Consider the following 12,233-nt stretch of genomic DNA (forward strand, 5'->3'; position numbering starts at 1 on the left):
AACGTATTTGAAATTTATTCTGCATTAAATACCTTTCAGGATAAGCAGCAAAAAACTTCCCAGTGATTACATGAATATTCACCAGTGCACACTGGGCACACAGGCCACTATTTATGTCAGGGACAGTAATCTTTGAAACATATTCCAGGCAAACTACCAGGCTAAACTTTTGCAGAGAAGCTGTTTTGCTAAGATGGATATTAAATGACAAGAAGGAGCAGATTCCACTTCCAAAGTCAGAACTATACTCACTGGAAATGCATTTGTTAATAGCAAAATTGCCCATGTTCCTAGGACTCTCCATATTAGAATAAAAAGCTAAATTAGCTCTTCTTTGTAAATCTTGCCTTCAGGCTTGAGAAGGAAAAGCAGAACACTCACTCCCTGCATCATCATGAGATTTAAACATGTTTCTCATATGCCACTTCTTTGGGTTAATCATTGAATATGGCACTGTTATTTACATCACATGTTGAAAATCCATCATTTTATAAAATAAAAGCTTTTAAAATATAAACAATTTTTTCAGATTACAGGTATGGGAAACTGATTATATTGGCTACCTGTTACATCAAAAGATGCTGCAGTACTTTTTTTTAGCAGTATTTCTCCAAATGTCATGTGTTTCCCTATGATTGATTGTTCTGCATTTATACAAGCATTTTGTGCTGCCTCTGCCTCCTTTTTATTTCCAGATTTCTTAAAAAAAAAAGACTGTCACTGTTCAGACTGCTGTATAACTACATATACTCAAAGTGTTAGCAGAATACCAAACAGTAATAGTTGTGCACCTGTCAGGATGATACCTGCTTCCTGAATACTCTAAGTCAGTAGTTACCACAATCAGTATAAATATTTGATAGTACTATGTTCATAAACTGCTTGCATACTTACAGAAATCCAAAAGACAGAAATCAAAACATGAGGTAGCCATACATATTGATGGGGAAAAAGAAAGAAAACCCAAAACCATAGGGAGAGAGGTTTTTTTATACATCGTCTTTGCATTTTTGCTTCTGGTTGTCTATAAACCCCATTCATTTTCTGCTGATATTTATGTTTCAGTAGTTATCTTGCAGGAAACCAATCTTTTTTCAGGATCCTACAACGGAGACAAAATCCCTCCATATTTGCTATGTGCTTATATGATCATTTATTATGAGTTACTATTTCACTCCCAGGTCAGGCAAGCACTGAAAATGAGCAGCAAAGAAAGAAAAACTTAATAAGCAGAAGTGGTATGGAAAATTACAAAGCATAAGAGATGTATATGATGATGGTATAAGCAAACAGAAAACATATTAAAGCTAATTGATATAGTTTGTTAATTTAAGAATTACTCTGAATATGAAATGCAAAACAGTTGGCTACAACATATTCATATTAGTAATGAAGTCTTCAAATAGACTGAACCAGGACAAGTGGTTAATCTACTTTTATGAAGATGAAAAATATTTCTAGTTATTTTAACGTGAAAACCACTATGGTGCAGAAGAATTCTGTCTCCCTCCGCCACATACAATATAACAAATCCTGTTCTATTTTTTTTTTCCCCTTTGGATTTTTTTTTTCCTTTCTTTTTTTTTTGAAATTTATAGGGGAAAAAACCCCTGTTAGGTATCAGCCAAAGACTGTAGCATAACACTACTACATTTCTATTCCTGATAAATGCAGGGAAAGATAGACAGAGAGCTATTGTGATATGGTAACCTTTTCAATATTAAAGTTTTAGCCATTTAAAAGTTAAATTATGTTTACTACGTTAAACACACCAATTGCTGTCTTTCTGTTCCTGGTTAAATATAGTAGTTTTTCCGTCATTGATAAGGGCCTTTTCAGTGTGGAAAAATAGCAAGGTGTTGCCTGGCTGGACAGCAAATAAATGTGGAAAAACTACCTAAAGTAACATTTCCTCTGTTAACTGTTCCAATTATCTTATACGCTGTTCTAACTATGAGTCTTAATAAAAGAATAAACCTCTCAAATAAAAAAATGTTTTGATTTTTGTAATCTAAAAGACAATATTTTGTTACAATTATTTTAAAATAAAATCATAGAACCATAGAACAGTTTGGGTTGGAAGGGAACTTTAAAGGTAATCTAGTCCAACCCCATGTTCTCCAAAGCCTTTTCTATTACAAAATATATTCAGCACAAACTATCATTACATCTGTTTCAGAATTTCTGAGTAAATTTTGATGTGGAAGTCCAGAGCTCCAAAGTGATATGCAAATACCTGAAGAAGTACTTGATATTAACAAGGCTTCAACATGGTCTCTCATAGCATCCCTGTATCCAAGCTGGGATGTTACAGCTTGGGTAGGCTACAACATGGGTGAAAATTAGCTAGAGTGTTTAATTCAGCAGGTAGTGGTTAACAGTTCATCATCCACATGGAGACTGGATGCAAGAGGAGTTTCTCCAGTCTTGTCTGCAACCTACCCTGTTTAATATCTTTATCAGCAACCTCTGACAAAGAGATGGAATGAGTCCTCATCAAGCTTGCAGATGACAGCAAACAGTGGGGTGCAATAGATACATTCAAGAGTATGGCTGCCGTTCAGGAGGACCGATTGCCAGCCTCTGGGAAGACTACGGGCTTGGGCAAAAGAAAATCTAATGAAATTCAATAAGATGAGAAGCAAAATCCTGTACTTCATAGAGACTAACCATTGCAGTAGTAAATGCTACAGTCTGACTGGCTGTGCTAAAAAGGACATGGGAATTATATTGAACAGAAAATGCCATTAGTTGCCTGCGTGCCTTCTCCGCGATGAAGGCTAGCAGCTTACAGAGCTGTAGTAACAGGAACTGAGCCAGCAGAAAAAGGGAAAGAGATTATTCTCCTTTACTTGACACTTATTAGATCACAGTTGGCATACTGCATCCCACTTTGGACCCAAATACAACATTGATAGGTCTGAGCAAGTCCAGCAGAGGACCATCAAAATGGTCAGGAGGTTGGAATACATGCACTGTTAAAAGCTGAGGAAATTTGCTTGTTTAGCCTAAGCAGGCTTGGGGTCAGGGAGGAACCTAACAGCACTTTTCAATACCTGAGAGCAGGTCAGCAAAAGACTGAGCTAGGCTCTTCACTGAGGTGCACAGCAGGAAAAACAAAAGATAACGGTCAAAAATTGATACAGGCCGTTCCAGGTGGACCAGAGGCATAGGAAAACAGGAACTGCATGGAGGGGTGGGTAAGTACACTGTGAGGATAATCAAACATTGGAAAGGCTACCCAGAGAAGGTGTAGAACCTCCTTCCTTGGAGGTTTTCAAGACCTGAGTACATAAAGGCTTGAGTAGGATGGTCTTTCTTCATAGCTGACCCTCCTTTGAGGAATAGGCTGGGCTAGCTGTCTTCCTCAAGTCCCTTCCAACCTGAATGGTTCTGAGATTCTAAGACAATGGGATGACTTATGCATAAAGCACTCATACAAGATATACTGCTGAAACATTAAGCTCTCTATGCATTTTTAGCGCATATTTGAGTACCAAGAGCTCTGCTTTTTTCATACTCAGAATTTAGTTGCTATGGTAACACGTTCTGACTTGGAGGCTCTCTCCAATGGTATTCCGATTTCTATAGCCTACAAGCAACTACTACCCTTTTTTCAAAGGCTCATGTATTTACTCTGATACAAACAAGTTCAATGGCACATTCATGTCTCTGAACTTAAGAGATATGCACTACAATTCCTAATTATTCATTTAGAATCCAAACCCACAAGTCTAATGACTCAGTTTCTGGGGGCAGAGCAATTAATATCACCCTGCATGGTACACAGCCAGCCTGAAGAAAACGCTCCTGGCAATTTTTTTCCATTAGGTGGGAGAATGAGATCAAGGGAGTTTTCAAGCAAGCAAACAGCAGGAACACAGGCAATGAATACCATTCAATCAGTTGTGGAAGTTGTTCTGTTAAAAAAAATCTATTGCTTTCATTAAAATGAAATATTAAGACTTTTTGCTCCAGTCTATGTTTACATGTAATTTGATTTCTGTACCCAGTCACAGATTTCCTGGTGCTAAAGAAAGACACCATTGTCACCATCTTTAGCATTGCACAGTACAGGACATGTTCTAGACCCTTGCCAAAGCTGTAGCTACCACATAGTTAAACCTTGCTTCCCCACTCAAGGAGCTTCTTTCCCTTGGCTGCCTACGATCTGCAACAGACATGGCTGCAACTCAAATCACTTGAACTTCTGGGCAGAACATGAAAAGGAAAAGATGATATAGTGCTAGACAGGTAGTCTCTGTCGGAAGATACCCTAGATGACGATTATTATTTTCTTTAAGGCAAGCTTTTTTTTTTTTTGTACTATAAATGCAGGAAAGGTAACAACGGAAGAGAGATACTGACCCTGTAATCCGTACATTTCAATACCACGTAAATCACTAAATGCCTGTTATTTTAAATTATGTAACTTTTCTAGGGTTTTTTCATTTGCTCTACACACTTGCTGATTATACCATTACCATTTCTTGACAATCAAGTCTAGTTCACCTAACGTGCTATTTAATAATGAGACTTATTGAAAATCATCTGCTCAAGAATAAACACTAGCATAGTATTTAATATGGGAAAGTAATTTTTTTTGCACTGACTTGAAAAGATGGTATGATTCACCGATTGAAAGACAGCAGAAAACAGTAAGATAGGAAGACAGAGACTATGAACTGAGAAACTCTGCATTTTAGTTAATATATTCTTCTCTTACTCCTTCAGGTGGCCAGAGCTTCTGCTGCTACTTAGATTTAAGTTTAGAGTGCCATGAAAATGATGTAATTACATTTTCAATTACCTCTTTTAAGAAATCTGAGTATCGTGTCTTCCTAGTTTTCTACTTGAGATGCAGTTCATAACTGAACATTAAAAACACCAAACTCAAAAACATAAAACATTGAGTGTGGAAAGCTGCCAACTATACTTGCACAACCTGTTTTGCAGAGTGAGAACAATGCTGGACTTGCACTACAGATAATATCTATAGCTAGTATACAGACAAAACAGAGCTCTGTTAGGTTAGAGATTTGCCTGGATGTCTGATTTTAAACTTCATCTTCCAAGTTTTATAACCATCATAACAATGCCACAAGCAAAAACCAAAACACACAAAACAGAAATTGACAGTTATAAAAGAGCTTTTAAGTCTCACTTGCTCATCACTCAAATTTGAAGAGGCAACTCTAAGAGGTGGAGGGCACTGAGCTAGTTCCTAGCAATATGTACCTATGTGCATGGTCTGTTGTGAGCCAGTACATCACCTGGGGTTTTAAACCTTTGCTCACTAGTGCTCCAGAAATCTTTCTTTTTTTCTTGCCACAAAGAACACAAATTAAGCCCCTGGCAACATATTCTAAATTTACAAAGAACAGGAAAGCCATTAAAAGACTAGGTTTTGTATGTCTGATATGATGAAACAACCCCCCCTCCCATTTACAGTCAGAGCATCTGAAGTTGGCAAGGGTAATTTTGTCTTCACCTGTGAACAATCCCACCCTCCAATCTATTTCCAGTTTCTGCATTAGCCAAAAGTTTGTTCTTCATATGTACACAGACATTCACTGTGGAAATAGCCCAAAGAACTTCAATCCAGATCTAAACACATTTATTAATCCAACAGTGTAAAGCAATATTCAGGTTACTGTACCCTTATTGTACACTCCATGTTCAAGTAAGAACTAGTACTAATTGCATGGTGAAGAGGAAACCTGGCTGACTTGAGATAATCGCTTTCTTCAACAATGTTCTTGTTTTCACAATGAGGTGTATATGCGGAACTGCGCTTACTTTGACAAGTGAGGCTACAATTTAATTTCTCTTTTAATATAAGTATGTACCTATAATCTTACAATTTGACTATTACTATTATTATGCCTCTGAAATGTAATATTTTCTGGAATTGCACTGCTGCATCTTGACATGTAATTCACACATTTAAATTTTAACATGCCCATCCATTATACTGAAGTAAGAAGCCAAGTGACAACCACTAAACTAGTCCCCTAATAATCGTCATCTCTAAATGCCATATATTATAAAGAAAATAACTGTTTTCAGCAAAAGTTTCAATGTTGTCCTTAATTTAGAGAAAAATAAACCCTCTTACCGTATTGATCCGATCATGTAGGGCTGTGCGAGCTGTACTACAATAGCTCCGCTCCCAAGCTGATGGCATGTGTACCCAGAATCCCAATCATAATTTTTTGTGTCTCCATTCAACAAGGCATTGCGACTGCGACTTACACCCTCAATCACACTGGCACAGTCTGCAATTGTTGCAACATTTTCAGTGGGAACTGTGAATTAAAACAAAAGATGATAGATATATAGTCAGAAAACAGTTCAGATACCAACGATCTTTATTTCTGCCAAAGAATTAGAAAAAGGAAAAAAACAAAAAGGATGAAAGTATGACCAACACAAGGAAATGTAACTCTTATTTAACATGAACTATGAAGCAGAATCAAGTAGTACACAATTTTTATAGCATTGATCCTGGAACAACTTGGTAGATTAACAGATGGATTTCTGTCATGGTGATAAGAAAGCATTATTCCAATACAACTGGGAAAAAAGTCTTGTCCAGTAAAACTTCTGAGATTTCCAAACAATTTTTTCCTGTTTTCATGACGAACCCTCCCCCCCTCAAAAAAAAAAAAAAAAAAAGAGAGAGAGAGAGAGAGCAAAATAATTGGAAGATAGTTTAAAGCACTGATGTGGACTTTGGGAAGTCAGGACTCAAAAGTCTTTGAAATCAGGGCTTGAAGGCTCACAGGTCAGGAGACTATTCTCAACACATACTTGTTACTTCTGACAGTATCTTCGACTGTGATTACAAATTGCAACCCAGAATTTAGAAAATTAAAATGCTTACAAAATCCTTTAATATAAGCATTGAACTACAAGAGGGAAGGAGAAACCTATGGGTTTGCCACACAAATGGAACAGGGAGTGCAGAAGTATTTCTCATTCAGTCAAGAGTCAGGAAAAGATCATGACTGAATGCCACAAAAAAGTAATTATGATATTCCAACAGCCAAAGAAAAGAAACTACTTAGAGCCCATCCTCTTGAATAAAAGGCGACCAAAACACAGGATAATCATCTTCCACCAGGAGACAGTGATGGAATTATACAGTACCTTCCCCCCACCCCCTATGTTAATTTCATCCTAGAACTTTGCTGGATAATTCTTTCTTCTATCCTATATGCAGTCATAAAGAATGCAAGCATCCAGTAGCCTCCTATGTCATACAAAGTCAAAGGTATTACTGCAGAATATCAAATTTGCCCTCTTTCATTCACCTTATGTGCAGCTGTTTGAATATTACAGGGAAAAAGAGCAAGTTGGAGAACTCAAAGAATTTTCAAATTATTAAAAGCATTCCTGGGAGAACCATGACAAGAGGAAGGGAGTTTTGTTAAAAAAAAAAAAAAAAAGACTACAATCCTAATTGCACAGAGCAGTGCTAACTGCTACACTGTTCTGCAACATCTATAATGAACTCTTTCTTTCACCCCTACAACCCTTCTTGCAATCAGCGTACATATCCAACACTGAGGTCCATGTGTCGGCATCATCCAACTTCAGTTCTTCTTTCTCCCTGGTACATCCAAAATTGAATGCTCTAGCTTGGAAGCTGCTGTTAGAAACCAAATTAGATAAAGAATAATGTCGCTCTTTACTAGTCATTTTTAGAAGCAGGGGAATACTGCATACTTGTCAATAAAAAACGTGCAGTATTGGGAGCTATTCTTTAGTGAAGGACGTAACTTTAGTGTTGGTTTCTAGAAAACTTGCCATGGAGAGGAATGCTCTTCTTGTACTTACTTAGACCTGCTCAATCTGATTTATTGCTGCACCAAGCAGTTTCCCCCTTCCTTTCAAATCAAAGTGTAGTTAGATCTTGAAATAATTTCAGCAGTTTCATCAAAGATCAAGACAACAGCAGCTCCTCTGGGAGCACGCTGTAAGAAGGAGGTGTATTTTCCTACACACAGAGTGCTTTTCCAGCACTGTTTTACAGTTGGTTCAACACTTACTTTTGGAATTATCTATTATTTCCCTTTGTTAAGATTTAATCAAGTACAGTACTTTCTGTTTGTAATTCAGAGATAATCCCAAGCTTTTTGAACATCACCTTCCAGCAAGATGACAGATGAACACACACACACACAAAAAAATCATCTATTTAAGACACCCTAGTCAGGTCCAGCACTTTCCTAAAAAGCTCAGCTTTTAGCTAACCTCCTCAACTTTTCAAACATATACGTCTCTCTCTATTCTGTCAATGAAAAAATTAGTATCAACAAGGGTGAAAAATGATGCTCGCTGAACATTTAAAACTCAAGGTTGCCTGTCAAGACTTTTTTTTTTTTTTTGGGGTGGATGTGTGTGTGTGTGTGTAGATTATTAAAAGCACTGATTGTGTGTCAACTCTGATGAAGGACAACAATTCTGTGTGGTAATGCAATTTAAGAGAGGGGAGGTGTTGTGGTTTAGCGGCAGCTCAGCCCCACACAGTCGCTCGCTCACTCCCCACCGGTAGATGGGGAAGAGAATCAGGAGGGTAACGCTCGTGGGTTGGGATAAGAACAGTTTAATAATTAAAATTAAAAGAAAACAACAGTAGAAATGCAATGTAAAGGAGAACAACGAGAGGCGCAAAGCCCCGGGGGGGGGGGGCGGAGGGGAAGGGAGGGGAGAGGGGGAACGAACCGCCGGAACAAACTGCCCGCGCCACAGCCGCGCGCCGCCCGCCGACCCGACGCCGCGCCACCTCTGCGCTGGCGCTGCAGCTGCCCCCACCTCAATATATTGGTCATGGTGTCACATGGTATGGAATGAACCTGCCATTGGCCAGTCGGGGTCAGCCGTCCCCACCATGGCCCTGCCCCTCCCAGTCCCCCCCGCCACGCGGCAGAGCGCGGGAAGCTGGAAAGGTAGCTGACCCCCACAGTGAGGAGAATTAACCCCTTCTCAGCCAAAACCAGCACAGGAGGAAATAAGGTATCAAAAATTATCTGAATGATAATGATAAATTTAAAAAATACCCAAATTCACAATATCTCATATCAAACATCTTTAAAAAAAAACAGAAAAAGAACAAACAAATCAAAACAAGAACAGCACCAAAAAAAGTTCGAAATACAAAAGATGTACAACCAGCACTACTTGAATTTTCATAACAGATGTATAGTACAGATGCAAATGCACCAGCACACTGATAACTTAATGACAAACTTTTAACAGTTGTCTGTAAAATAGGTATTTAAAATGCTACAATAGCTGAAATACAGCTATGTAAAATTTAAAAGCTAATTGTATAAGAGTCTCCAGCACCCAAAGAGATAATTTTCCATGAAGAGCTAGGATTCTGTGTTTTAAGTGTGCCAGCAGTGTCAGGAGCATGATCTTAAGAAAAACACCAACTAACCAACACACTATAAAACACACAAGGGAAGAAAGCACAAGCTCATTGCCAAGTAACAATCCCAGGCAGTGGAAAGGCAACTGTTTCTGAAAGATCTACTGCACTATCAAATGTATGATCACCTCTGTTCATAAAAAAAAAAATTTACTAAAATCACCATACTGTTATTCTAGAAGCTTCTTGATTCCCTATTACTGAAAAGAGACATTCAGAAATTCCCAGATTCTTATGGGGCAGCAGGTGATAGACATTGGAAGTACTTCACTGGGAACAATCTGAATCAGGCAAAGACTAACAATGAAACTAAGAGTACTGTCATCAAAATTAAGTTTGCCTTGGATTCCTCTTCTTCCCCTCTTCCCTGGCAGCAGGGGAACTTCTTTGAGTATCTATTCTATATAGGCATCTTCTATATATTGCTGCTTTTTGTAGGAAGCAGAAGCTACTGAAATCTAGGTTAAAAAACCAAGTATAAGATGAAGTGTTAAAATCTGTGTTCTCGTTGGGACTCTATGGCTTATTCCAGACACCCTCTGAGCTATGTAAGGCATTAACTGAACACAATACAGCTCAGTTCATCCAATATTTTACAGGCATGCCCTCTGAGCATCACCCTGCTCCTTCACATATTTAGATTTCTGCACTAATCTGTGAACTCCTAACAAGATGTTACTGTGATTTGTCACACTCCTTAACAACTGCACAGAAACTGTCTTAGTGTGTTTTTAATACAGTGCTGTAGTCTTCCCTACAATGGTTAATTAAAAAGCGATTCTAACTAATTGCAGTGTGCAGAAGGTGCCATACTGCTCCTCTCTCTAGGGGGGTCTGCCACTCCCTATTTTGAATGTTCATTATCATCTTTTACATCCGCTTGATAAATTTATTAAAAATACCATCTGGTGGGGACTCTGCTCTGTGCTGTACTTTCAAGTCGTCTGGTTGTCTTCCAGTTGTCTTCCTTTTTCCAGTTAGAATTTCTGCTTCAATTTAGGTCACTTGTTTACAAAAACATACTACCAAAACCAAGTCTTGTTTCTATTTTTGTTTCTTTTTTTTTTAATCCACCAGCTATCCAGCTTTTACAGTAACCAATGGTGTAAGAGAAAACAAAAGAGGGGATTATAAATCTGGAAATTCTTGTTTCCACTGTTCATACAGCAGTTTTGCTCTGACAAATCTGATTTGCTTTTATGGAACAGAAAAGATGTGCATTAGCAGAGCATACACATTCTGTAAGCAAATAAAAGGAGATGATTGAGGTTACAGGCCAGCAGCATCAGAACATTTATTAAAACTTCCTTTCTTGTATCCTGATCCTATGCTGCAGTATGGAGCGATGAACAGCTTGGCAATATATTTAATTCTAGTAATACTATTTTTATAAAGGATTTTAATTCTCAAGGCATGGCCATAGGGCCACCTATAATGGCTACATTTAAAGATAAGACAGATATGTTATTCAACTGCCCTTAAGAGATCCCCCAGGAGAAAAATGTACCAGGACTGTGTGGTAGCCTCAGTCATATTCGTTTATCATTCCTTAGGCTTTTTTTCCTTTATTTGATTTCCATAGGTTTTTTTCCCCTGCAGTACTCAGAAAAAAATTAATGCAGCCATTGTCAACTGGCTTCCATATCTTAGTGTAAAGTACTTCCATTCATCTCCCAGTCTGGACAGGACATATTTTGCTTTCTGTCCATCCACTGTAACCTCCCTGAAATCAATAGGCCAACATGGGGGAGGAGAAATCACAGAAAGCCCTCAAACAACTCCTTGCAACACAGATGGAACAGAATGGAGTGGGTTCCTGCAACAGCTCACAAAACCAGCCGTGAATGAACCTTAATACAATTATTAAAGTAAACATACAGGGAGAGAGCAGCTCTACTAAGTAGTGTTGTTTTAAAGGAAGGCAGTAATTATATTCAACAGTCCATATTGCTTTAATTTATATTGCAATCTAGGCAACAGTCAGTCAAAGGTTCTCAGCTAAAGTGTCATCACTGCAACACAGTTGTTCATTTTAGTGAATTCTCTTAAGACACTTTGTAAAGAAACTATAAACAAGAAATGATACTGGAAGAAACAAATTTTTGTTTTAGTTAATATGAAGTGATTTTGCTCTCATGCTGACAGCTGTTTAATGCTCAGCTTTCAATCTTTCCGTTTTTAATGGTAAAATTGCACTCCTCCTCTACCTGAACATCTACTGAGCTGACAAGTTTCCTCACTAGAAGGTGACAGTTAGAAAAAAGAAAGCTGACAGCAAAGAAAAAAAAGTAGAATTAGGGATGTCACTATTATTCTAGGGATTGATTTTATTGTTTATTATTAACTAAATAAAAGGATGTTGGGCTTTTTGCTTTCATTATCTTCCACATGCGAAAAGATTTGTTAAGGCTAGTCTTTATTCAGTATACGAATTAGCACTTGTTTATTTGCTATATGGTAGAAAATATTAAGTCTACACTTTTCAGTTAATTAAAAGTACAAACTCCTGTCTCCCTTTCCACATACTTTGTTTTCTTGAGCTGAAATTGCTGATGACATTGCTACATTTAATTTGAATCTTCAATCAAGAAATCAATCAAAACTCAAGAAATATCAGCTTCAAAAAGTACCAACAGTATTTCTGCCTGTTTCAGTGAAAAGCTTTCTGCGAGCCATATTTAGCTGAAGAAGAAAACCCCACTAATATTTCTCAATGTCCAACTGTCTGTTTGGATTAGAATAACTTCAGAGAAAGACTATTTTTCAGTTGATGTCTGCTAGAGCTTGTGATTTC

General features: G+C 37.8%; 1 protein-coding gene across 3 annotated transcripts in view; it reads right to left on the reverse strand.

Annotated features, from left to right (window-relative positions):
* Nucleotides 1-12,233, reverse strand: part of BTBD9 (BTB domain containing 9) — a 142,881-nt gene that overhangs the window by 39,517 nt on the left and 91,131 nt on the right. For all 3 annotated transcript variants that reach the window (XM_064446017.1, XM_064446015.1, XM_064446016.1), the window contains one exon: nucleotides 6,119-6,308. In XM_064446017.1, the coding sequence (XP_064302087.1) occupies nucleotides 6,119-6,308 (190 nt within the window). The remainder of the gene's footprint in view (nucleotides 1-6,118; nucleotides 6,309-12,233) is intronic.

The sequence above is a fragment of the Phalacrocorax carbo genome, chromosome 3 (assembly GCF_963921805.1).
Source record: "Phalacrocorax carbo chromosome 3, bPhaCar2.1, whole genome shotgun sequence".
In the NCBI taxonomy this organism is placed as follows: domain Eukaryota; kingdom Metazoa; phylum Chordata; class Aves; order Suliformes; family Phalacrocoracidae; genus Phalacrocorax; species Phalacrocorax carbo.